Raw genomic sequence first — 26,510 nt, forward strand, 5'->3', positions numbered from 1 at the left:
TCACCCACTACTTGCTTTAAAGGACAGGTTTGCTGAGTTTGAGAAGTTTGGAAAACGTTGAACATTGGAAAACATTCCTCTAATCTGCTGGCAATGTGCTGACACCCATGGCATTCCTGTTCTCACCAAGGCCTTGCATCTCAACTCTACCACCACAAACTTCTTCATTATCAATTATTTATTACCTAGAATAATTAAAGGGGAAATGCTGAACCTGCCAGGGGATTTGCAACCCTGAAATCCTCCTTCCAGCCCTCTGGCTGTGCAGGGGAGATCTTAAAACATCAATGAGGTTGTGGGGACAGAACAGAGAGCAGAGTCAGACTGGCACCACAGGGACCTGCCTGCTCCGGCAGGCTGCACTTTGATCCTCTCCCTGCAGTAAAACAGCAGCCAGAAATTTGCTAAAATGGCAACAAAAAGCTTCACAAAGAGAGGAAATGAGGTCACGGAGCCGATGAAATTCCATGCTGTTAATTGATAAAAAGTGTGATGGAGCAGCAGAATCTAAACTATGAACTCTCTGAAAGATATTTTTTTTTTAATTGCAGCAATGCAGCAAATTAATGGACTGATAATAGAGAAAATCTCCAGGTTTGGGGACTGGGAGGCTGCACTGCCAACCCTTGGTGGGCAACCTGAGAGCAGCTGGCAGGAGCCCTGCACAGAGCCTGTGTGAGCCACTCTGAGCTGGCAGCCAGGAGCAGGATGAGGGATTTAATTTGCACATGAACACCTCCACCTCTGCTCTGGATCCAGACAAGTGCCAGTGGAGCAGAGGCAAATGCAGCATGGCAGGGAAATCTGTGCTCGCTGCAGGGCTCCCCTGGCAGCGCACTCTCGTCTCTCTCAGTAAGCAGGGCCAGAATAGAAAAGGATTGCTCCTGTCTGTTGGTGGCACTTCTCACAACCAGAGGTGCTTGGATTCAAATTCCAGCCTTTTACTCCTGTCTAAGCCCCTCTGCTGCACAGACCACAATAAAATGAGTGAGGTGCCTCACAGGAACATGCACAGCAGCAATTACCAACCAAGTTACTCACTCTGCTGGTGACCTCACAGCCACACAGGGGTCTGAGGGAGAGCAGCTCACACCTGAGCAGGGCTGGCATCACCACAGGGCTGGGACAGAGGGACAGGAACCTCTGTGTCCCCCAAGAGGGGCTGCCTGAGCTGCCAGGCACTGAACATGCTGTGCACAGGAAAAGCAGTGAGCAACACCTTCAGAGCAGCAATAAATTATTTCCCTTGGGAGCAAAGATGCAACTGCGATGAGAGAAGGTGGTGGGAAAACACAGCAGTAAAATTTAATGCATTCTCTGCAATTACAGCTACAGCTGCCAAGTTGTTTCTGGTGCTGTCACCACAGCAGCAGTGGTGACAGCTTTGGGCTCAGCCCCACCTTCCAGCCTCACCTGAAGCTGCACAGCCCTCCTGGGGACTCCTGCAGGCACAGGGCCCTGCTGTGCTGCCAAAGAGCAGCGTGGTGTGTGCACACCCCGGCACATCCCTGTGCTGGAGGCCCTGCCAAGCTCTCACACCCAGCCAGGCTTCTCCCCTGGCTCCCCCTGCAGCTGCCCCTGCCCTTTCCCAGCAGGCTGAGGTGGCACAGGAGCTCCCCTGGCAGGGAGACGCCCCAGGGCCACCCCAGGAGCCACCAGAGATGCCCCAGCAGCTCCAGAGCCACGCCAGGACCACGTGGAAGGAGCTTTGTCCCGTTTGCCACAGCAGGAGCCAGGACTCCAGCATTCCTCATGCCCTCTGCACTGTGCCTGCCAGGAAATCTCTCATTTAGGACTTGCAGTGTGTCCTGTACGACTGCTTGAGGGGAGTAAAACAATTCATTTTGCCCAAATGACTGAGCTCAGCAGCAGCCCAGGGGGAATGTGCCCACCTCACCAAGCCCCTGCCCGTGCTCCTCCCTCACTCAGGTACCTTGAAATGCTGTTTTCTCTTTCAAACCCATTCCCCCAACAAATAGAAAAGGAACCAAAGGGAAAGTAAATAAGTGGGAAAAGAAAACCACCCCAGGGAGGGACGGAAATTTGAGCCCACGGTGTTAAATTGCACTAAATAACTGAAAATCAATGTTGTTCTTCCTTTTCCTCAGGGCACAGCCATACACAGCAGCACTCCTGGGACACCTCTGCTCATTCCACCAGCCTGCTACGTGCACTTTCTTTTATTGCAAGCAAGGGCCCACTGCTGACAGTGAAAACAATATCCCTGGAAAAAAGCAATGGCCATTTTTTAAAATAAAATAATAGTTACAATTACAAGAGAACTGTGTTTCTTCTTTGCTCTATTACTTTCATAATTTTCCTAATACTCCTGCCAATGTCCAGGGGTACCTGCCTGAAGACGAAGAGACAAGAGCACACGAATAGCTGCAAGGAAACATCAATTAAAAAACTCCAAGCAGCACTGCAATTAAGCCACAGCACTGGGAATCATCCCTGCAGCCTTTCAGAACAACTGGAAAAACAAACCTCAATTAAGAATGCTATCATTAAAAAGTTCTGCAAACACAAGAAAACCCAAATCAATTTTATAAATCTGCCTCAGGCTCCCAATGCTCCTCATGCTGGTGTGTCCCACCTGGGGCTGGGCTCAGCAATCCAGGGGCAGCATCTGTTGGTTTTGCCCCTGTTAAGGGTGAGGAGGTGCCCACACCATGCAGGGCTGGCAGGGGCAAACTCCTGCTTGTGCTGTCACACAGAAACTTCCTTGATAAAGCCTCGACTCAGGGAAACAGCCTAATCTAATCATTAAATTAATTAAACAGCCTAGTCTGATTAATAACTGGTTTGGTTTTGCTTTGCCAGGTGGAAGGAGCAGGGGAGAAGCAATTTAATTCTGCTGGACACACAGGCACTCCCAAGCTCCTGTCTGGGATCCCAGCACCTTCAATTTGTTACTTGGTTTGCTCAGGCATCATCACTGAGCTGTCCCTTGAGAGCTTCTGCACCCAGGAATGGTGGAAATAGGTCTAAACACCATTTTTGAGGGAAGGGATATTAGCAACAATATCCATCCTGCTTTACAAGCAAGGGGTCACACTGCTGGGGGATGAAGAGTTCCCCAGGGGAATTTTGTGGCACACAAGCACCAGAGCTGAATCTCCTAATTCCAGGTACAAACCTTCCCTGGCACAGAGGCTACAGCCTGAGCAGGCTGTGCGCTGATTTAAAATATTGCCATTACCTCACCAGCAGAGAAACAAATGTCTCTAATTTCTGGATACAAATTGGAATTTTCAAATTGGCATCTGCATCTTCCAAATAAAATGAGGAAAATTGCCCATTAAATCAAATAGCAATGAAGTGAGGACTCAGCCACAGAACCTGCCTGGGGAACACAAAACTCCCCAGCTCCATTAATGTAATGATGCATTTTGATGAGGAGCTCACTTGGGGCATGTTAGCACGAAAACTGCAGGGATAAGATCCTCCAAGGCTGATATTGCAGCACTTCACTTTGCTCATGCCAAGCATATTCTGACCTAAGAGTTAGAGCCACCACTTAGTGACAAATTAGAGACAAAGACCAGATGTGAGATCACAGACAAAGAAGTTGTAAGACTCTAAAAAAACTGAAAGCAGAAACTTAAAAGAATTGGCCTCGGTTGACAAAATCCTCTTTTCTTGGTTATGCAACACCCAAAATATCTTTGATTTGAAATAGGAGATGTTAAAATTTTATAGAGAAGTTTCTGACTTCTTCTGCACAAGCAGCTTTTCCAAACATTCTCATCCATCAAAATGATTTTTTTGCTGATAATTAGCCTCAGAAAAATGCACTTAATCAAAGTGACATCCATTACTTCTCGCTCCTGTAAATAGGACTGTGGCTTCTGACGATGATTTTCTGGAAAGTGTTCAGACTATTCAAATTAGGCAACAAATAAGCTCCTAATGAACACTTTTCTGAGATACAGTTTAATTTTATTTATGGGCTTTTTTTATACATGCCCCAACCCAGCTGTCAGCACTGTCCAAGAAAAGAGAAATGCAGGAGATCAAAAACTGCCCCAGCCAGGACAGCAAACATCAAAGGGATGCCACAGCTTGGGGTGTGAAACAATATTTATCCATCCAGCAGATGTGCTTTCTCAGCTGCCTTTAATCAGCACTGGCAGCATCCCTTCAGAACAGGAGCCTGGGCAGCCCCAGCCCTGGGGATGCTGTGCTGGGCTCCTGCTCCCTTCCCCAGCACCCCTGTCCTGGCTCTGGGATGCTGTGCTGAGCTCCTGCTCCCTTCCCCAGCACCCCTGGCCCTGCTCCCACAGCTCCCTGGCACAGAGGGTTCCCATTTCCAGAAGATTCCCATGCCAGGAAGGTGAAAAGGGAGCCAGGCCCCAGCAGGGTTTGTGCCCCCAGTTCTTCACCTTCTCTTTGTCGCAGGCTCAACATCCCAAACTCTGCCTTTGCAGAGGCTCTGGGTGCTTTCATGGCCACAAAACATCAGTGAGATAAGAAAGGCAGCACTGCCAGGAGCCAGCAGAACAAATCCATTTTTCTCCCAGTATTGGCATTGACAGCACCTTCCAATGGGAAGGAAATTTCTGAACTGGGCAGGACTAATGCCAGACAACAGAGGCAACTGCAAGGCTCCAAAGAGAGCCTTCCCTCCCAGAAATCACCTCCCAGGCCCCAGCAGTCAGATTCCTGCCCTGAGAGCTGCTTGTAGCCTCTGGGAATCCAGAGTGAATGACACCTAACCCTGCTCCTCCAGCCCAGAGACCTGGCAGAAATGTCAAGCCCAGAATTTAAACACAGCTCAGCCCAAAGCCTTCCACCCTTCGTGGCAGTGAGCTCTGAAGATGGTAAGATGATCCTGGAAAGAGATCTTGGGCTTGACAACTCTAGATTTGCTTGTCATTAGGCTTTTCTCTCTCTGTCTCACAAATCCATTTTCCTCCCACATTCCCTTCCCAGCCAGCCATTTCCTATTTGCTTCCTGGCCAATTTATTGCATCCACCACAGGAGAATGAGTGTTATTTCATTCTCCTGTCAATCAGTCCACCTGCCAAGGAGCAAGCCCTGCTCAGATCGACTGTGATCACCTTTCACATCCCAAAAACAAAAGTAAATTAGGAGCAGCCTAATTTACCCATCCCACCTCACGCTCACTGATTAGTCCCTTCTGTTTCAGAGGTTATCTGGACCCACTCTCTCCCCCTGCTGTACCACAGCTCTCTAATTACCTACTTGTTCCAACGAGCTCTCATCTCCTCAAGCTCCAGCATTACCTCATTCCAGGGCTGGTGTCTCTTCAGCATCCCCTGTGATGAAGATGCACTAATTCATCTCCAGCAGGAGCAGTTTTAACTCTCCAGAAGCAGCAAACCCCAGGCTCCCCTTTGGCCTCTCATACTTTCAGTCTTCGCTGACCCCAGAAACCTCCTCACTTCCAGCAGCACACTCATTCCAGGGTAATGTTCAAAACCAGACCTTTGAGACATTTGTTTTAAACATTCCTTTGACAAATAAAAGAGATATTCAGCATTACGGGTGCTTTCCTTCAGTGTCACATCTCCCAGTCCAGGGAGCTCTGTTTCACCCCTCCGGGTTCCCTGCAGAGTTTGTGGGGGGATTTTCCTCAGCACATCCCTGCCAGGGCTGCAACAAAGCCCTTCAAAGCACAGCTCTGAGCTGCTTATCATCCACAAGCACAGCAAAGCCAAAAAGTCTTTCTGCTTCTCATTTTTTTTTCTTCCTAAATCAGCTCCTGATTCAGTGGGTTTGGAGCAGGCTAATGAACTAGTCATAATTACTCCAGCAAGCTCGGTTCAGCCACAAGGTCCCACGATTATTAATGACTTGGATTGGAATTTAGGCCTAACAGCAACGTTTCCCAAAGCCCACAGCTCATCTCAGCTCCCAGGGAAGTCAAGTGGACTCCAGTGAACAGCAAACTCGTGGGCTCGGAGATCTGCAAGCCCCCACACAATGAAATTATCAGCGTTTTCCAGATGAAGGGGAAATCAAATAACTCAAGGAAACGGCACAGAGCCAGTGAAACTGAGATATCTCGAAAAACAATGCTAATGAATTCTTGAGAAATGGGGCTAATGAATTAACAAAACAACCCAGAGTATCTCCACATTAAAATTAAAGAGAGGTGCTGAATCAGAAAGACTCAAATCTAGAGGAAAATGAAGGTTAAGGGGTGTAACCAGAGAAATACATAAAGAACACAATCTGCTGCTTTTGCCATCTTCCCTATTTCAGATGCTTCCAAATACTTAAATATGAAAACTATTAAATCTTCACTCTTGACCAAATGAGCCGTATCACAACCATTCTGAAAGCCAGACATTTTCTGCAGCAGGAATTTCCTGTTAACTTCTCACTCAGTATCATAAAACTATATTAATGTTTAAGTGTCTGTTAAGGAAATCTGGGCTTTAAAACCTCCAGGATCACAGATTCCTTTTTGAGCCAGACCAATTTTATGCAGCGATAAAAGTTAGGAACACTTATAGAGAACATTTGTAAAACCCACATTCACAGTCTCAAAGCCAAATTCACTTTTTTTTTTTATGATACTTGTACATATAAAAAAAAAAGAAATTATCTCTTAAGAGAAATGCACAAAAAACCTTGATGCAGGTGTAGCAGGCACACAGCAGCTAGTCAAGGACTAACCAGTAATTGAAAGGTTTTCTCCAACAAGAATTACACCTCTCTTTGTTTGCATCATGCAATTAATTGGTAGGGAAAGATAAAAACCTGACTCCCCATTAGCACTGGCATTTATGATATGAGCAGAGTTGAAGGGAAGGTGCCTGTTCCTCTCGCTTGAACTGCTCTGCCCATGGAATTCTCTTGCCACCCACGGCATTCCCTCTGTTGCTCACTGGATAAATCCCAGCCAGGCAGGAGCAGCAGGACGGTGCTCAGCACAAAAAAGCCATTCCTGTGGTCATCCTGAGGAAGGGAGAGCAGCACCACAACCCCAGCAGCTCTCCAGAGTCACCCTGCTGCCAGACAGCATCCAAGGGCAGCCTGGAGGAGCCGTCCCTCCTCAGTAAATGCTTGTCAGCCCAAATTCCACACAAATTCACAGGGAGTTCCACCAGCCCCTCACTTTCCCGCACCTCCCCCAGACATCCGTCCCTTCTCCTGCTTGCCAGCCCCTGGTGGGACTCCAGGATGCAGCCAGGTGCCCACAGAGCTCTGCTGGCCCAATGCACCCACAGCAACCCCCAGTGCACCCACAGCAACTCCCAGTGCACCCACAGCAACTCCCAGTGCCCCCAACAACAATTCCCAGTGCACCCACAGCAACTCCCAGTGCCCCCAACAACAATTCCCAGTGCCCCCAACAACAATTCCCAGTGCCCCCAACAACAATTCCCAGTGCACCCACAGCAACTCCCAGTGCACCCAACAACAATTCCCAGTGCACCCAACAACAATTCCCAGTGCACCCACAGCAACTCCCAGTGCACCCACGGCGCTCCCGGCACATCCAGCACCCCGGGGCACCCGCGGCCTCCTCCCGCACACCCCAGCGGTGCCACAGCCGCCGGATCCTCCAGCGCATCCCCGTGCCCGCAGCTCCGAGCAGCCCCGGCCATCCGCGGCCTCTCCCGCCCTCAGCACCGCGGAGAGCTCCGCGCCGGGAGCGGCACCGCGGACAGCTCCGCGCCCGTGTCCCCTCCGCTGTCCCGCAGCTGTCCCCGGTGTGTCCCCGCACCCCGTGTGTGTCCCCCCAGCCCCGGCAGAGCCCCAGGTCCGTGTGTCCCCGCCGGCGGGTTGGTGTCCCCGCGCTGTCCCCGCACTGTGTGCCCCGAACCTGTCGTCGCTCTGGAAGGACTGGTCCCCCAGCAGCAGATCGCGGAAGCGGTACCGGGGCGGCAGCGGCAGCACCTCGGACTCCAGCTCCGTCATCTTCAGGGAGGCGATGTCCAGAATGACCCCGCTCTTGCGGCTCCCGCCGCCGTCCCCGCCGCCGCAGCCGCCGGGCGACGAGAGCCTGCGGGAGAGAGAGACAGAGGGGACAGCGACAATGGGGGGGCGCGGGGGGCCCTGCCCTGCCCTGCCCGCCCCTGCCCCTCCTCCGGGGCCGGCCCCGCGCCCCCCCGCACCCCCGGTTACATTGCGGGGCAGGCGGTGCCCCCCCGGCAGAGCGCTCCCCCCGGGGGCATGGGTGGCTCGGGGCTCCGCCGCTCAGCACAGCGCCCGGCGGGGCGGGCAGGGTCCCCCGGAGCGCCCCGCACAGCGGCGCCGGGCTCAGGACATCGGCTGCGAGCAGCAGAGCGACGGAGAGCAAGAGGAGCCAATGGAAGAGCCCGATCGCCGGGAGGAAATCAAAGTGCTCGCAAGATAATCGAGAGCCAAGCCCAGATCCACCCCCAGCCTCCCCCCGCGGCGAAAAGTGGGGATGGGAGGCGGGCAAGGCGATGGCTCCACAGCCGTGCTGGAAGCAGAAGCTCAAGCACAACCTCCTCTCCGGACTGCTGGCACTTAAATCATCCCAACAGCCCCGGGATTAAATGAGAAACCGCCAAGGCTGATGAGTCAGTCGCCTGTCCAGCTGCCAAGTGCCGTGGCCAGGAGGATACATCACCCATACCACCCATCCCTGGCATGCCTGTGGCCAGGAGGAAACATCACCCACCCCTCGGCATGGCCATGGCCAGGAGGAAACATCACCCACATCACCCACCCCTCGGCATGGCCGTGGCCAGGAGGATCCATCACCCACATCACCCATCCCTGGCATGGCCATGGCCAGGAGGATCCATCACCCACCCCTCGGCATGGCCATGGCCAGGAGGAAACATCACCCACATCACCCATCCCTGGCATGGCTGTGGCCAGGAGGATCCATCACCCACCCCTCGGCATGGCTGTGGTCAGGAGGATCCATCACCCACCCCTTGGCATGCCTGTGGCTCCATCAGGGGGTGGGCAGTGCCTGGGAGGGACCCAAGGTGGTGGCTCACAGACAGCTGCATGTGGCCACACACACAGGGAGGAGATGGAGCCCAGCCAGCCCTCAGGAGGTTGTTTCAGAGGGTTAAGGGCTGTCTCTGGTCTCTTTTCTCAAAGCACATCTACCAACCAGAACGTGGGTATGCCCCCGCCGCCCACATCAGCTCGAGCCACCCATCACAGCAGATTGGGGTTGAACTGAAACCTCACAAAGCAGCAAAGCCACGCATTGCAGAGACCCCAAAGGCAGCACCCCAGCTCCTGATCCTGTCTGGTTGGGCTCCATCGGTGAAGTTCATCCCTGCCATGAGAGGAGCACCAATTTCACAGACTCTTGGTGGGAAGAGGGGAGGACAGGGCTTGGAAGAGGAGCTGTGGTGCCTCTGAGCTGATTCTTTGTCCCTCACATGTAACTGAAGTGTGAGGCAGCCAAGAGCTGAAAGGCTCCAACTCCTGTCTGATGTTCTTCCAAGAGTCTCCTCCAAAGCCTCTCCAACCCATTCCCAGCATCCTCCCACAGCTTTGCCTCCAGAATACCCTGCACAAGCAAAGGCAGAAGAGCCTCCAGCAGCTGGATCCTGAACCAGCACTGAGCGCAGATCAGGGATTTGCTGCAGGGATGGGAGCTGAGGCTCCTCAGATCCTCTTCTCTCCCCACCACCTCACAGCCCTGTAAATCAGCTCCCAGCTGAGCAGATCCCACAGCCCTGCTCAGCTGCTGCTCCCGAGTTTCCAGAAGAGCAGTCAGCATGCAGGATTTCAGAATTTCTGCTGAGCACAGCCCCAGCACACAGCCCAGCCTGCCCTCAGCACTTCAGATGGTTCTCACTGCTGTTATTTGCCACTTAATTCTGTCCCCCCCAGAGCTGCTCAGCTCCTTTCAGCTGCCATATGCACAGAGCAGCCAGGGCTCTGCACTGACGAATGCATCTGTGCAGGGCCCTGGGCACTGGGGAGGTTATTCTATGCTACTCATTGATCCAAAACTTGGTCTTCAGGATAAATCAAACCAAGCTCCTGTCAACTCAAGCACTCCCTCTGGATCCACTGATATAAACACCGAGGTTTGCTGACCACCTCCAGCTCGTGTTGCAAAGGAGGATCTAACATTAAGCACGAAAAAAAAAAGAGAAAAAGAAAGCCACAATTAAGTCTTTCCTCTTGGAGCTTAACTATGATAAATGAGGCCAAAAGCAGGCTGTTTCTAGGCCATCAGGACAGCACTCTGAAAGGCAAATTTCAGCGTGAGAAAATGCAATTTTTAAAAATTATCCACCCTCTTCTCATAACCACGGTTTAAAGCGGTGCCTGGCTCCAAATGGGGGTGACTGCAGTTGTGTTTGAAGGAGGCTGTCACACCCAGTGCTCTCCAGGGGTTATCCAGTGCCTGTCTGAAGGAGTGCTGAGCTGCACAGCCCTGGGCACACTGCCTGCCATGTGGAAAGGGCAGCTTTGCCCACAGCTCCTGGGCAGGCAGGGCCATCCTCACCCTGCCCACTGTGGGAGCTGTGGATGCTCAAAGCTGTTCCCAGCCCTTCTCCTGGATATCAAACACATCTCTTGGGGTTTGGGTGCTGTTTGGTTTTTATTTCCACATGATTCTTTTCCAACTCAATTAATCCATCTCTCCTGGCCTCAGATCATGTGTCACATCATGAAACAAAGCAAATATTCGCCACTGTCCTTTATCAGCACTTAGAATCTGTAGTAAAATCCAATTATATCAGTAGCTCTGGAAACACAATTTTTGCTATTTGCATCTGAGCTTCTTCTCCCATTGGCAGTAACAGCTACACTTTGAATGCATTTTCTCTTACTCTTGCATACAAAATCATTCAGAATTTTAAAATTTTGGCACATTTGTTTATTCTGGATGAAGCTTCACCACATGAAATGTTGCATTTGCTTGTTTGTCATGATGTCTTTATCAATTGCACAGTGACTTTGAGATATTGTACATTGATGTCTTGGACAAAAATGCTCCTGCACAGCACACAAATCCCCTGACACTGGCACAGAGGATTTACAACCTCTCCTCCCAAACACAGGGATTCTGAGCTATGGAAATGCCACAGCAACCTGGCTACTTCTTCAAAGCTGTAGTGGTACAAAATAAAAAATTCATGAACAAGCTCATTTATTGCATAGTCTTCAAATACTACCAAAAAAATAAAAAAATCCTGGAGTGGTTTATAGCTAAATACAGATCTGCAGCTTTATTTTTATCATCCCTTTCCTTCCTTCCTCCAGAACCCTGTACCACTAAAACAGCGTGCTGCCATCAGCATATGGAAACCTCCACACTCCTCACTCTCAGCTGCAGCAGCGTCTCCCTCCCAGCCTGGGCAGCTCCCTGGGGAGGGGACAGGGCCCTTCCCAGCCTCCTGGGGCTGGGCTGAGCCCTGTGTGACCCAGCCAGCCCCAGAGCCAGCCCTGCCTGGTTCAGCGCACACAGCCCAGAGCCGCGCCTGCCTCATTCCCTCCATCCTTCCCTGAGCCTGGGCTGGGCTCAGCCTCCTCCTGCCCTGGGCTGGAAATGCCAGCACAGAACCAGAGAGAGCCCAGGAGGAGCTCGGGGTGGCTCTGCAGGGCCACATGCTCCTGGAGCTCCTCAGAGCTCCCCAGATCCAAGAGGCAGCTCTGGCTCACAGGAAAATCCACAGGCAGGGAGCTTCTCGTAATAGAGATTAGGATTTCCATTATCATTTGCAGCTATGTCTGTCAAAAAGAGGAAGGACACAACCCGAGTTCCTGCTCTGCTTCCTTGCACACCCCAAAAACCACAGGGCCCCTTCCTGCTTCCCACCACAAACCAGTCCCAAACCAGCAGGGCCACCACAGAGCCCACACTGCTGTGGGATGGAGCTGCCCAGACCTGCCAGGCACCTTCAGGAGCCCCAGAGCTCTCAGGGACACCTCTGCTCCGTCAGCACCACAATTACTGGAGGAGATCTTCTCCTTCTGCTGGCAGGGCTGTGCAAACAGAGCAGGTGCACCCACATTTGGGGCAGGTTCTTGCATAACCTCCAGCCTGAAGCTCTCCTCTCCCACTCCAAGCTGCAAAAGGAGCCAGAGGCAGCAGGCCCTGCTGGCACCATCTGTTCCAAGTCCACCCTTCCCCAGGAGCGTGGCCAGGGAGCCTGGATGTGCTGCCAGGAACGCGAGCACCCCGTGTCCAGCACCAACATCCCCTCCTCAGGCAAAGCCCCCTCACAGCTGGGAGCCAGCAGCCCCTGCAGCACCCAGGCTGCTGTTGCTGTGCCTCCTGTCACCTCTGAGGGCACGGAAAGGACAATCCCTGGCTGAAACAGGGCAGCAGAATCACACACAGGGCCTGACCTTTCGCTGTTGGCACCAACACAGGACACAGTCTGCTGGCACGGCCCAAGCTCTGGGCAGGAAACGGGCACTGGCTGGGCAGGAGCCTCCAGCTGCTCTTTGCTGGCCCAGACCATCATAGGATGAGAATCTGGATTGCACTCAGGGGCTCAGACACCTCTCCAGAGCCCCAGGACAGCAAGGGCTTCCATGTCCTGTCTCCCCTGACCCGGCCATGGCTGCAGAGCCTGGTCCTGCACCCTGATCCATCCCCAGCCAGCACCAGGCTCCCCGAGCCTCTCCAGGGAGCCAAGGCACACAGGAAACGCTGCCCTTTCTTTTCCTATAGTTATTTAAATATATACAATCATCTGGTGTTTGTTTCTCCTCCCACAGCTCTTCTGGTTACCAGGTTACAGTTGTTCTCCCCTCTCTTGGTGGTTTGGGGCTTTTTTCCCCTCTGAGTGACATCCCTGCGGGGTCCCCTAATGGCTGCAATGTGTGGGGACACGGGTTTGGTCCCTGGAGCCAGGCTGGGAGGCAGCACATCCCCCTGCCAGCCCTGCAGGGACAGCCCCGTGGCAGGGTCTGGGTGCTCATTTCAGAGCTGATTTCTCTGCCAACACCTCCTCTCTCTGTGAGCAGCAGCCAGGCCACTGCTGGCCCTGTCTTGCCTTGTTGAGGACGAGCCCCAGGCCCTCATCCCCTGTCCCTCCTCAGAGGTGCCACAGTGGCCCATGGTGGGTTTGAGATCTGATTCAAAGAGTTTGAGGAGCTCTGAGGATGTGAAGAGGCCCATCCCAGCCCAAGCCATCGTTCCTGCAGCCTGAGCAGCTTTGGCTCCAGCCCTGGTTTGGGTACAGACCTGCAGAGCACACCCTCACCCATCTCTACACACACTCACAACGTGTGCAGTCTCCCAGATTAAATTCCTGCATCCCAGTTCCCATCCCCACAGACAGCTGGACTGTCCACGTCAGGAGCTGCTGCTGCTCAGAACTTGTGCAGAGCAGCTGAGCCCTGTGACAAATCCATCCGTCCAACAAGCACAGGCAATTTAGCACCACAGGCCTCACACAGAAATTAGCATTTTGTGTGTTTCACGTGGAAAATGAACAGGAAGAGTGAGTCAGTGCAAAGCTCCACAAGCCTTTCCCCCGCTGGCAAATGCTATTTTCTAGAAGATAGAAGTAGAAATTGTACCTTCCAGGTCCAGAGCCACTTTCCTGGTTAGGCAGCCCTGCCTCAGCAATCGAGCCCCACACCTCCCCATCCCTTCTGTCCTGCTGCACACAGGATTGTGTGTGACAGGCTCACAGGAGGCACAGCCCCACAGAGAAACCTTTTTCCCTTTTCTTTGATCCCACAGCAGCACGTGAGTGGCAGAGGCAGCTCAGCATCCCCAGCCCCAGGGCAATTTTCCAGTGCTGGTCCTGCCAGGGGGGCAGAGATCCAGTGGGAGTGAGCCACAGGCATCCCCTCTGTCCAGAGCATCCTGCCTGGAAGGGCAGAGCTGGTTCCCAGCAGGCACAAAGGCAAACAGGCCATGCTGGTGTCCCTGGGGACTGCAAAGCCCAAATAACTCTGGGGAAAAGGAGGGAGGGAAAGCTCATCCTGCCCATCCTGGGCTCCTGGCAGGTGAGGGGAGCAGCTCCCACTCCTCAGGCCTGGGCTGGGGCCTCCTCATCTCTTTAACAAGAAAAACCAGCCTGGAGTAGTGCAAGGTCTGCTGGAGCCAGCCTGGGCTGTGGAGGGTTCCCTGCCATGGCAGGGGGCTGGAACTGCAGGACCTCTAAGGTTCCTTCAGCCCAAACCCTTCTGTGATTCTGTGACTTGCAACCAGCCTATTCTACTGTGTGAATATGCAAATCAAATGCAAATTAGCTCAGCGGAGCACTTGCAGCACAACATCCCAAGCGTGCCTGCCTGAGGACACAGCTCTGCTCCCATCCTATGTCCCTGGGCTCCCAGGGCTCATTCCCAGCATCTCCTCCAGGAGCAGCATTGGAGAAGGGGCAGACCCAGAGCAGACCCAGCCTGCAGAGCCAAGGTCACCGGCCCTGCCGGGAAATTCCTGACTCAGCCCTCTCCAGGCTATTTGTGGACTGCATCAGGCCCTCTCTGCTGTGGGAGCAGATTTCCAGTGTCCAGCCCTTCCCAGCAAGGACATCACCCCTTTCTGCTCCTGGGTTTGTAGGGTGGCCTGGGAGCACACACAAATTCTTCTAAAAGCTCAGTCAAGCCCAGTGCTCAAGAGATGAAGGAACCAGGACTCACTGCTGGAGAAATATTCCCTCAGGGAGGCCCTGCCAGTCCCACTGGGAATTTTGGAGGCTGTGCACACCAGATTCCTCAGGAAAACCACCCAGCCTTTCATAACAGGGTGCTGCAGGGACAACACCAGGCTCATGATGATCCACACCAACCAACCACCACAGATCTTAAACCTTAACAGATTATTTAAATAAATTCCCTTGCCATGACCTCCAGAGCTGTTCCTGAGAGCCAATGGCCAAGCCTCCCCTCTTGCCTGTGCCATCCCAAGGGACACAGTCCTGGCAGTATCTCGCTCCCCTCACCCCAAGCCACGACATCCTCAGCCACATTTGTCAGCAGCTTTCAGGCTCATGTGAAAATAAAAAGTCTGCAAGATGGGGAAAGTGCTAATTCTTGCTAATAAACTGTTGGGAAAATCCTCCCTCTGCCCAGCCCCAAGCTGCTACAAGCAGCAAGGGTTGGAGCATGGAGGAAAAAAACTTCTTTATGCTCCAGACTCCTGCAGAACAGTCCCTGCTATGGAAGCAGAAAATAATAGAGGGATGTGGGAGGAGGAAGAGTCTCTTCACGCTGTTGAAAACCACAAAGTCTTGCAGAAATAAGCCCCCAGAGGCAGGTTTGTCACCACACCTGCCGGGCCAGGACGTGATGGGATGAAGGGAGATGGGAAGGCAGGAGACAAACAGAAGGGGAGCACTGAAGCAAACATCAGTGGGGTCCCACCAGGCTCTTCAGGACTGCAGGGCTTCAGAGGGGATGGGGGTGACTGCAAATTATGCACTATAGTCAAACCAAAACCAGACTGCAAACAGGAAGATGCTGTGGCACTGACCGACCTCGTGATAAAATGTCAGACAAAAATTAGCATCAATAAATTCCAACAGATCCAAAGGGAGAGGGGAGCAATCATCCTCCTGCACACAGAGAGCTCTGGAAATCAACACTCAGCAAAGAGCCACAGCAGATGATGCCACAAAGCCAACCCCTCTCAGAGGTGATCAAAACCCCAAATTTTAGGGAAGGATTTTTATTCCAGACAAGCTCACCATGGAGTCACACACCCTCCTGGCTCCCCTCCTCAGAGCTGAAACAGCACAGAGAAGGGCACCAGAGGTGACTGTGGATTATAAAGTGATTTGTGCAAGGCAAGGCCAAATAGACCAGGAGGAGTCTCCAGCCTGGAGAGGGACGTGATGAAAAGCAGATAAAACCAGAGAGGACAACCAGGGAGCAGGAGCATCACAGGAGCTGCCAGAGCTCAGGGAAGGCAGCAGCTCGAAGGAGCAGCAGCATGTCCTGTCACAGCACAGGGCTCCCATCCCTTGTGGGAGCAGAAAGTGCCAATGGCTTCAGGAGGGAGCAGGTGAATGCTCAGGGAATCCACCAGGCTGGCACAGCCACTGGCACAGCCTCCAGCCCTCCCGCCCTCTGTCCCTGCCACAACGGTTTGGGCTGGAAGGACCCTAAATCCCCTCGTTCCCAAGGGCAGGGACACCTCCCACTGTCCCAGGCTGCTCCAGCCCCATCCAGCCTGGCCTTGGGCACTGCCAGGGACCCAGGGGCTGCTCTGGGCACCCTCCCCACCCTCACAGGGAACAATTCCTCCCCCAGCTCCCTCCAGAGCTCCCCTGCTGCAGTTTGTGTCACCAGGCGCTGCCAGGGGACAGCAGGGCAGGGGCACCTGAGCTCGGAGCTCTCCTGGCTCCTGGCCTGGCTGATTCATGAGAAGGATGAATGAGATGTTCCCCACTCCAGCCCAGCCTGGCAGGGATGCAAGAGAAACGCTCAAGGCTCCAAAACAAATTGCGTGCAGCACTCGGGAACGAGGCGTGGGGTCAGGGAGAGGTCGCTGCTGCAGGACGGGCAGGATCCAGAGAGATGCTGTAAATATTTTTGCAGAGCAGAAAGAGCCCTGAGCACAGGCAGTGACCTACTTTGCTGTTCTCCAGTGAAGGGTGACATGGCCATGCCAGAGCCCAAGGGCAGCTCCTGAGGAGGACATTCAGCACACTGGGGCTCCTTTTATGGACAGAATGGTGGGGAAGGCTCCCAAAACCTCTTGCCACTGAGCCAGGTGTGCTGGTGGCTGCTCCCCTGCAGCAGTCCAGAGCCTCCCACTTCCCTTTCCTACCCATCTGAAGGGAACAAGAGCAGAATTCCATCTCATCTCTGCCACATAAACACCCTGAACACACAGGATGTTTGGCCCCGTGTTTTAGGGCTCCCCATTGCAATTTCTCCTGGAACAGCAAGGCCCGGATGCCCATGGGCAGCCAAAGCAACAGTTGCTGCTGCAATCCACATGGCTGACTTTCTGGAAGCTGACAAATGTCCAAGCTAGTAATCACGCCTGGAGGAATTGATTACTAATTAGCTACAGAGCCTGGGTCAGTGCAAGCTCTGCCAAAGAAGCATCCTCGCATCCATTTTGCAGAAAATTGAAAACTTAAGAGACAACAACAGGCTGTCAGCTGCAGGGACCATCCTTGTGCTAAACTGAGACAGCTCCTTGGATTCATCAGAAGATGAGCAGGAGAGCCATTCTGGACCTGGATGAGTGCTCACACTTAGCAAGAATCCCATTTAATCAGTGCTTTTTTTTCTTTTCTCCTGCCCTTAGACTCAGGCAGAGGCTTTAACCAGAGTGGCAGAAGGTGCCTTAGGGGCATTCTTAACCTGGCTGCCACTTCTCCAAATCCTGCTGTGAATTTTAGGGCCAAAAGCCCTGTCCCAGCCGGGTGTGACCGGGCAGAGCCCCCTGGAGCTGCCATCCCCCAGGAACACCCCGAGGCTGGCAGTTTGCTCTGTCCAGCCCTAAGCTCAGCCTCTCTGCACCGGGGCAGCCAGGACTCCCCTGCCCTGCACGCCCCGCTCCCAAACCCCCGGCACAGCGCCCAAACCCCCGCTCCCACGGCCTGCAAACAGCAGCATCCCCCCGAAGAGCAGGCAGGAGAAAAGGCACGTACGTCTAGGGCAGAGCCATGGGCCCCCCAGCAGCAGCTCCAGGCAGCCCCGGGCGCTCCCTCCAGCCGCTCCCGCTCAGCCGAGCCATGGGAGCAGGAGGACGGAAATCTGAACCTGCTCCCGCCCATCCCTGCCTCTCCCGCCGGCCCCCGGCCTCGGGCAGGATATTTTTGTGTGAGTTCTTCCATCTGGCTGCCCATCCATCACCGTGCCCGTACATGGGCAGGCGGGGGAAATCCTGAGTTCCCCGAAGTGACAGGCCGGATCCTTGTGCAAACATTCACCCACATTTCCCACGACGTAGGACAGGGAAATTTAGGCTCTTTGTACCCTCTGGGCACCAGAAATGTGTATTTCCTCTCCAAGCAAACTCTCAAGTGCTTTTACAATTAACCCTTTGCTTTCCACCTGGGAGGGACTTTCGGGATCATTGTCCCTTTATGGAGAGGGCCAGGAGGAAGCTCACAGACATTTCCATGCACTTCTCCACTCTCAGGAAACCGAGCAGACAGAATTTCTCTTTAACAGCTTTTAAGCCAGCTCTAGATTTGCTAAGTGAAGGGATAATTGAGTTTCCCACTTATTTCAGCAGGGTCAGCCCAGCTGAGGTCCCCTGAGCACTCAGCAGAAGGTTCAGTGGATGTGTTCTGCATCTTTGCTGCTCTACCCTGGCTCTCACATCCCTCACACACATCTCTGTGACAGCTCTGCCTGTGTGCCCTCACACCTGCAAGCACACAAGGAGATGGTGTTGGGCTGCAGAGCCCTGCTCCGCCCTGGGGCTGTGCACAAACCCCACCTGGAGAGGAGGGGAACCCATGGGAGGTGAGGGAGAAGCCCTTGCAGCAGGCAGGGGCTGGGAGGCAGCAGGTGGTTAAACGTGGGTGACCATTTGGGACAGGATTTGTGCCCCCAGCCCAAGCTGCAGAGGAGGAAAGCAAAGAGCAGAGCAGGCAGGGCCCCCTGGGCTGGTCTAATGGTGCTCATTGCCTGCTCTGCCCTTTCTCTTCAGCCCATCTCTAACAATCCTCTGCTGCTTCTCCAGCTGATCAGCTCTGGAAACGTGCATCAGACACCAGTCTGCTCCGAGCTGGAGCTGGGGAAGCTGCAGAGTGCTGAGGGCTCCAGGCAGATTGTTTAATATCTCCAGAAGGGCAGCAAAGGGCTGAGCACAAGGGCAGGCAAGACAAGCAATGGCATTTCAACCTCTCCGGAGCCTGAGGGGGTTAGGAACACATCGAGCTGCAGAGCAATAATTAGGAAACAAAGTTCCTCTGTCCAGATTGAAAGAGACAGGCAGGAGGATCTCTGGGCAAGGATTTTGTAGTGCATTAGGTGAGGATAAATCATCCCTAGCAGGGCTGTGGTGTCAGTAATGAGGAGCAACTCCTCATCTTCCCCTAATGCTGAGGTTGGAAATCTCCAGGAGCTGCTGTCTCCAACCCCATCCCTGATCTTCGCAGACACAGGAACCCCCTCAAGGGTGGCATTTCTGCAGACACATCAAGCACAGCTGCAAAATGAGGCAGTTTGAGGGCTGGGGAAAGCGCTGTGCTCGCAGCCACCCTGCTGTGCCCAAAATAACCCAACGGTGTCACCCAGAATGGGGGTCCTGAGGCACCACGGAGCCTTGGACATTGTGTCACTGACAGAGAGAAGGTAATGAGGGTCTTAACCCTTAACCCTGAAAAAACAACATTCAATTATTTTATTAATTTCCCACCTCAGTGGCAATGTACTGAGAGTTAAAGAACAGGGTGTTCCTTCTTTTTTCATTTAGGTTTTTAGTAATAAAAGATCATTTCCCTAAATCATGGCGAGCAGATGAAGGCATAAAAAATCCCAGCTGGGCAGCCCAGGGCACAAACCCAGCTAAGGTCCTAATCTGGCAAACACAAATTGATACACACGACTCATCTGCACACTTCAGCTGGCACAGGATGAGTGTGAGAGTCAGAAGAGCCACACGAGTAAATTTAACCAGAACAATGATAATACACAGCATTTTTTCAGGAAAAACGGGAATACTTTGGCAAGGACCACTTGTGAGGAACAGGTGCTGCTGCCAGGCACAAGAGGACGGCGGCACTGAGTCCCCCTGATCCCAAGCAGCTCTTCCCCTCCCCACAGCAGCCCCTCCCTCACACTGGACACGGCAACTTTGGCACAAAACCAGCCCAGAAATGGAGCAGGGGCTGGGCAGCACCCACAGGAATGCAGCCTTTTCCTGGGTGCCCCTTGGCCTTGGGGTGGCTCCAGGGCCCAGCCGAGCCCCGCCTCACCCTCACACCCCGGAGGGATCAGCCCGGACCCTCTTCCCACAGGGATGGGACTGCTCGGGGGTCTCCAAGCGCCCCTTCCCCATCCCCAGGCAGCTCCCGACTGCCCATTCCGGAGGCGCTGCCCCCAGGGGCATGCACAGGGACCCGGCCGGGGCTGCGAGTGCCGCAGAAACTTTGCTGCAGGCTCGGGGCACGGGGACAGCGGCGGGGACGGGGCACGGGGGTCCCACCGGCCGCCCCGCCCGCCCCGGGAACTGAAGGGGCTGCTCCGGCTGCCCCGGGAGGGGAAGGGGCTGCCCCGGGAGGGGAAGGGGCTGCTCCGGCTGCCCCGGGAGCTCCGCGCTGCAGCGGCCCCGCTGCTCCCCACGGCGGCAGCCCCGGGGACCCTCCCCAGCCCCGGTACCTGTGGGCGCTGCCATCGTCGTAGACGAAGGAGCGGTTGGTGTAGCACTCGGAGCGCACGGGCCGCCCCTCGGCCGGTTTGTAGATCCCCTGCAGGCTCCGCTCCTCGCCCGAGAACGGCATCGGAGCGCCGAGGCGGGGCAGAGCCGGGGGCGCGGGCCGGGGGCTGCCGGCCGCGGGCAGAGCCAGCGCCGCCGTCCCGGTGCCGCTGCCGGGGCCGCTGCCCGCCGCCCATCACGGCGCGCCCCGCAGCCGCCGCCGCGGCAGCCCGCGGGCCGCTCGGGAGCTCCGCATGCCGGGGCCGGGCGGCTCCGCGGGGAGCGCGGCGGGGAGCGGGCGGCAACAGGTGCGGGATGAGCGGGGATGGGCGGGGAAGGGCGGGGCCGGCGGGGCGGGGCCGCACCGGGCGGGGCCGGGCTCCGCCCAACGCGCACCGGCGGCCGCGCTCGCCTCCTCCCCCGGAGCTGCCTCCGCCGGCCGCGCCCCGGCCCCCGCCACCCCCGGGCTGGGACAGCAACCCGGGCCGCGTCCCTTCGCCTCTGGCCTCTGCCAGCACGACCTTCGGGCGGCTTGCTTGCTTTATTTTCCTTTTTCTCTCCTTTTCCCCTATCTTTTCCCCGTCATTTTCCCTTTCCTTTCTCCTCCCTTCCCCTTTTTCCTTTCCTTTCTTCCTTTCCTTTCTCCTCTCTTCTCCTTTTTCCTTTCCTTTCTTTTCTTTTTTATTTCCTTTTTTTTTTTTATTTGGTCGGATTTTTTTTTTCCACTACCCACACAAATATTTGTGTTGAGCGCTGCTGCGCCTCGCTCGGGGTTGTGCCGAAAGCCAACAGCGCGGCCAAGCCCCGGCCATTCCTGTGCCGTGCTGCGCGGCCGGGCCGGCAGCGTTGATCCTCCCGGGGGGCCCTGCTGCAAAAACACGGCCCCGCTGGGGAATGGCCCCGAGCCAGGCACAGCGCGGGCAGCCTGGAAACGAGCCGGCCGCCTCCAGGAAAGGGTTAACGGGATGGGCTCCAAGGTGCCTCCCGGCCAAGTTCAGCCCCATGTGCCAGGAGGTGCCACCAGCAATGATGTGGCCAAATGTGAAGTGCCCCAAAGCCGCGTCCCCTCGCAGATGTGAGCGGCTCCGAGCAGGTTTCCACTGAGCACCCCCGGCACAGGCAGCGCGTTCTGCCCCCGCTCGGCTCCACTCCACTCCTCTCCTTTTTGCCTTTTTCTTCGCTCCTCTCTCCGAGCCCAGGCCGTTGTGTGGGCACTGGGTAACTCGCTGTGGTGCCATTTTTGGGATCCCGGCGCTGCGCTGGTGAGCAGATACCCCAATAAAGGAACTGCTCCCACAGCGGCCGCACAGCCCCTCGTGCTTTGTGCAGAGCGCCACCTCAGTCACCCGAGCGCTTCAGTGCCACCCGGGCAAGGTGACACCAGCCATGCTGGGGTCCCGCTGCTCACAGAGCTTTGGTTTCCCTCCGACCCGCTGAGCCCGGGTCCCCCACCCTCGCACGGGCCCGTGGGATCCACGGGACGGGGCGGATCCGCAGCCCCCGCCGTGCCACAGCCCCCGGATCAGAGGGAAGTGCCCCCGCTCGGATGCGCTGGGCTTTGCGCTTCTCCCCAGCACCGCAGACTTTGTTTCTCCCGCAGCATCCCTTCCTCCTCCTCTCTCTCCATATGGACTCTCCTACACCAGGAGTCACTGGAGAGAAAAGCAATTAATGCTCCCCGTGCAATCCACCCGTGTGATGCTTCCCAGCCCATCCTGCTTTGAAGTGGGAAGGTTATTCTCCATTCACTAATTGCCTCACATTATCTGGTGCAAAGTGTCAACGTGCAGCTCGGCGAGGAGAGGGGTGGGTGGCACAGCAGCGTATTGACATGCTGGGTGATAACACAGGCGTGGGGGAGGAATTATTTAAAACAGTCAGATGCTGAGAGAAATGAAAAATGAAAGAGAAAGAGCCAGAAGAAGAGGACATCCCCATCCAAATGCTGGAGTTTGAATGGCAGAGTGGGGCTGGTTCTGCCAGCCCCTGAGCAGGAGAGCACACTCTCAGCAGGAGCTGCTCTCTGCCCGGGCAGGGGATGAGCAGCACACCCCGAGTGCTGTTTCCACAGCTGGGAGCTGTGTGTGAACACAGAGCTCTCTGCTCTCTGCTCTCCAGGCTCGGGGGGCAGCACAGGGGGGCTCCCAGGGAAGGCAAAGCCCCTGTCTGAGAACCCCCAGGGCTGGGAGCAGGGGAAGGCCCTGCTGAAGGCTGCTCTGACAGATCCCAGCCCAGCTGCCCGAGGAGGGGCCTGGCACAGGGCAGGGAGACTCAACTCTGCTGTTCCTGCGTCTGGGAGAACAATAAATAAACCTGTGGGAGGCACCAGTGGGATGAGTCAGAGGCAGGAGCCAGAGAAAGTCGTCATGCACAGAGCACATCATCGTGTCCAGCGATGCACAGGGCTCCAGGGGTTCGTGTCAGGGGGGTCCCTGTCCGGCTGCACCCCCTGATAACCCTGCCAGGAGGGCGATGGGCACAGCCCCACCAGCGGGAGCCTCGGCCGTGCCTGGGGGGCTGCAGCCCCTCCCCAGCCCTGGGGCACCACCGGGAGCACAGCTGGATCCATCCAGCACCTGGAGAGGGTGGGCTGGGGCGTCACTTGAGCCCCAGGAGCTGCATCCAGCTCCTGTTTCCCCCCACGACCTTGGGCAAGCTTTGCCTTTTTGGGTGCATCACCCCAGGGCGAGGAGGTGCCCAGGAGAAATGCTCCAGCTGAAACTTCTCCCATTTCTCACAGGAGAAATGCCCAGTGCAGGGCAGAGCAGCCACAGGCGTCAGGAACAGCAACACCAGATCTGCTCCCAGCTGGAAATGTTGTCAGAGCGTGGAGTGAATTTAATCAGAGCAGAGCCCGCGCCGAGACTCCGACGCTGCGGATGTTGTGCGTGTCAAATGAATTTCATGAGAATCTCCATTTGCCAGGCACAGATACAGCCTGCAGGGAATGAAAGGACAAGGCAAAAAGCACCAAAAAACCATCAAAAAAGCAACTCACATGGCACAGTCTGAGAATTAATAACAACAAGGAAACTTCAGGCCCACTGCAAAGTAAGCAGCTTTAGTGTCAAGTTGACATCTTGGCAGGGAGAGCACTTGGGGAACCTGCTCGGCCCTGTGGCCTCACAACTCAGCGTTTCACACAAGTTTTGCTCTTTCCACTCAGCTCTTGTTAAACTCCTCAGCGTTCCCGAGGCTGAGTGCAGCACTTGCAGAACACACAGGGGGCTGAGGCTGTCGTTACCCGGGAATGTTACCCAGGAATGCAGAGGTAGGGAATTGTCAAAGCTGTCAGTAATCTCAAGAAGGAATAATCAAACTTACCATAAAAAAGGAGAGAGCTCTGTAACTCCTAGACTGATGTATGCAAAACAAAAAGAAGAATGCAGGAAGCTTGGCTATAAAGACATGGATTTAGTCTCATCAACTGAGCCATTAAATCAGAAGCAAAGACACCTTCATCTGCACATTGGGAGCCACAGAGATGTTTGTCTGCTGTGTCAGTGCTCAGGTTTGCTGGCTCGGTTTTCAGCTTCCTACTTTTATTTAATGCCCAAAGGGACATTAAATATCAAGTGACAAGTGAAACACACACTGTAGAACTCTTACAAAGCCTCTTCTTCCATCATTTCCCAAACCCCATGGAGAATGTGAGGTGAAGAACTGCCTGCAAGAGCTGAATCATGTCTTCAAGCACAAACATTGCTATTAGGTGACTAAGACCTAAACAGCCATCTCTATTTATTGCAACTGATGCTGTTATTAAAAACCAGACAGGTCCCTCTGCAGCCCCTCGTGCTCTCAGGACTGTGTGTGCTGGTGAAGCTGCAAAAGGCAGGTTGGAATAAAGGGGATCCTTTGTGCAGCATCCAAAACACACTGGGAACCTGGGAGTGCTGGGTGCTCCCAGAGCATCCTGGCTGGGGACTGCTGGGCTGACAAGGGGCATCTCTGAGCCCTAGAATCAGACAAGTGAATCCTTGAGAGCACAGGGAACGCCTTGTGGAAAGGGATGTTGTGCCAGGGGGGTTCCTAGAGGGGTTCTGAGCTGGCCCTGGAGCAGGAGGCAGCAAGTGAAAATTTGCAAACCTGCCTGTGGGGATCAAGCTGGCTTTGGGAAGAGCCTGAGAGCATCATGGGCACCATGGTGGGCACAGAGAGGATGCCCAGAAGAGCATCTAGGGCAGGCTGAGCTCAAGCTTCCACATTTGAACAAATTCATATTGGGAAACCTGATTTTCTCTGGATTTTCCCCATCCATCAGTCCCATCCATCCCCCCTCGCCTGCTCCATCTCCTGAGAACGCTGCGTCATCCAAAGCCTTCGCATTTTCACAAAGTGAAGTGGAGCAGAGCTGAGGGAAGCCAGGCTCTGCTCCCCCTTCCAAATGTTCCCAGCACTGGGAGGGAAGCCAGGAGGCTTTAGGAGATGTTTTAAGGAGCTGCAGGTTGGGCTGCACCCACTGCCTGCCCTGAGCTCCTCCTGCTCAACAGCTTCTCCCACCACCCTCCTGGCAGCTCTGCTTTGACCTTTGGGTATCACAAAATAAGTGCTCTCCAAAAAATCAAACACAAACATCCTTCAGTCTGAGCACTCACAGCTTTAGGGCAGCTCAAGCTGCTCAGTGTTACATCCCTGCTCCTGTAATGAGGTTTTTCATGGACATAAAATTTAATGAAAACGTGAAAACATCTCACAGACAGCAAATTCCAGCCCTGTGGCTCAGGAAAATCTGCTCTCCTGGTTGACTGCCTAATTTACACTCCCAGGACTATGCAGGGTCTCAGTGCAGCTTAGGAACAGGGTTCCCATCCCCACTGACCTGACTGCAGCCATTCCAGGGTCCTGCATTCATTCCTCTCCAGGAAACTCCTGGATCTCCCTGGGAGTGAAGATTCCCCAAACGAGCTTCACTTCACCCTCCTGAAAAGTGAGATAAGGTCACACATGAGCTGCTGGTGTTGTGTTTGCCTGAAACCTGGGGCTAGAGGTGATGGAGGGATCACCCCCAGGCAAACCTCCTGGAGCTCAGGGACTCCCTCATTTTCCCCCTCAGCAGTCCTTGCCTTGCTGCTCCTCAGCTTTCTCCCAGTGGGACTCCACCAGGCTCTGTGGAAAAATAAAAACCCACATCCAGGAGCTGCCTGTGCCCTGGCTGGGGTTGGGGAGTGTTAATTTTATATATTGGGTATCAAAGGTGCTGCTGCCACCACAGAGCAGTGCTAAAGGAATGGCTTCAGCAGGGCTGCCAGCACCACGCTGGGCCTAATTGCAGCAGGGATGATACACACGTGGGGCTTATTATTACTATTATTTTATTATTCTAAAGATATTCCATTTTTAATGTAAGAGGTTTCAAACGCTGGTATTTATTTGCTAATTAAATTATTCAGCTGGAGACAGAATATCTTCAAAGAAGGATTTTTTTTCCCCCCAGAATGGGTATCTGGAGTTGCAGAGCTGAATTATTGTACATGAAAAAAATTTCCCTTATTAGCCTTTTATTTCAGGGCACACATTTAACTGACACTTCCCGTGCTGACAGCTCACCCAGCTTCAAAGCACAACTTCTGTGAGGACTGCAGAGTGTGAGGCTGGGCTGGATGAAGCTGTGGCCCAGCTGCCACATGAGCCCTGGGGAAGTTTTCCCTCTTTTTGGAGAGCCTGAAGCAGAAATCCACGCTGGGACTTGCACAGTGTGAGTGTTTTGGGGTTTTTCAGTGGGGTAAGATGCACTTCTAAGCTGTGAGCAGATTTTGGGAACCTGGCTTCTTCTGTAATTCCTCTGTTCCCTCTATCAACACAGCTGGGAGAGCTGAGCAGCTCAGCCAGAGCTGGGGATTAACCCTGGACCCCTCAAGGCAGAAATCAAAGCTCTTCTCCATATGCCTGGGACATTGGGCTAATCCAGGCTGCCCTGAGGATGCTGCAGGGAGCCTTGCAATGGTCCAGCCAAGACAAACCAGAGCAGTGCTGTGCTCTCCTTTCACCCAAGGATGCAGAACAGAAACGCACCCTGACCTCTGAGAAATCTCAGAATTAAAAAGAAACCATGATCTCCCTGCTCTCCCAAGGAGGCTGGAGCTCCCACAAGGCTGAGCACCCCAACCCTCCCCTCAAACAGCAGCATTGCCAGCACCCAACCCTGCCCTGCCCTGCTGGGATCCCAAAGCCCCTCTCCCCTCAGTGCTCCCCAGCCCCACTGCCAAAGCCAACTGTCCCCTGCTGACAGCTCCATCCTGTTTGTGGTGTCTTTGGCACTTCCCCCTGCAGCACTTCCAGGCC

At 54.5% G+C, this 26,510-nt stretch overlaps 1 protein-coding gene across 6 annotated transcripts in view; it reads right to left on the bottom strand.

The window, feature by feature from the left end:
* Window positions 1-20,556, bottom strand: part of KCNT1 (potassium sodium-activated channel subfamily T member 1) — an 81,446-nt gene extending 60,890 nt beyond the window's left edge. For 4 of the 6 annotated variants that reach the window (XM_077189209.1, XM_077189208.1, XM_054646396.2 and 1 more), the window contains exons 1-2: window positions 20,189-20,555; window positions 7,803-7,982 (exon numbers count right to left, since the gene is read on the bottom strand). In XM_077189209.1, the coding sequence (XP_077045324.1) occupies window positions 7,803-7,982; window positions 20,189-20,310 (302 nt within the window). In that variant the 5' untranslated portion in view covers window positions 20,311-20,555. Of the gene's footprint in view, window positions 1-7,802; window positions 7,983-8,104; window positions 8,478-20,188 lie in introns of those variants that run through there. The other 2 variants (XM_077189207.1, XM_077189210.1) reach the window with 2 other exon arrangements.
* Window positions 20,557-26,510: the final 5,954 nt, after the last annotated feature.

Source organism: Agelaius phoeniceus, chromosome 21, assembly GCF_051311805.1.
Source record: "Agelaius phoeniceus isolate bAgePho1 chromosome 21, bAgePho1.hap1, whole genome shotgun sequence".
Lineage (NCBI taxonomy): Eukaryota > Metazoa > Chordata > Aves > Passeriformes > Icteridae > Agelaius > Agelaius phoeniceus.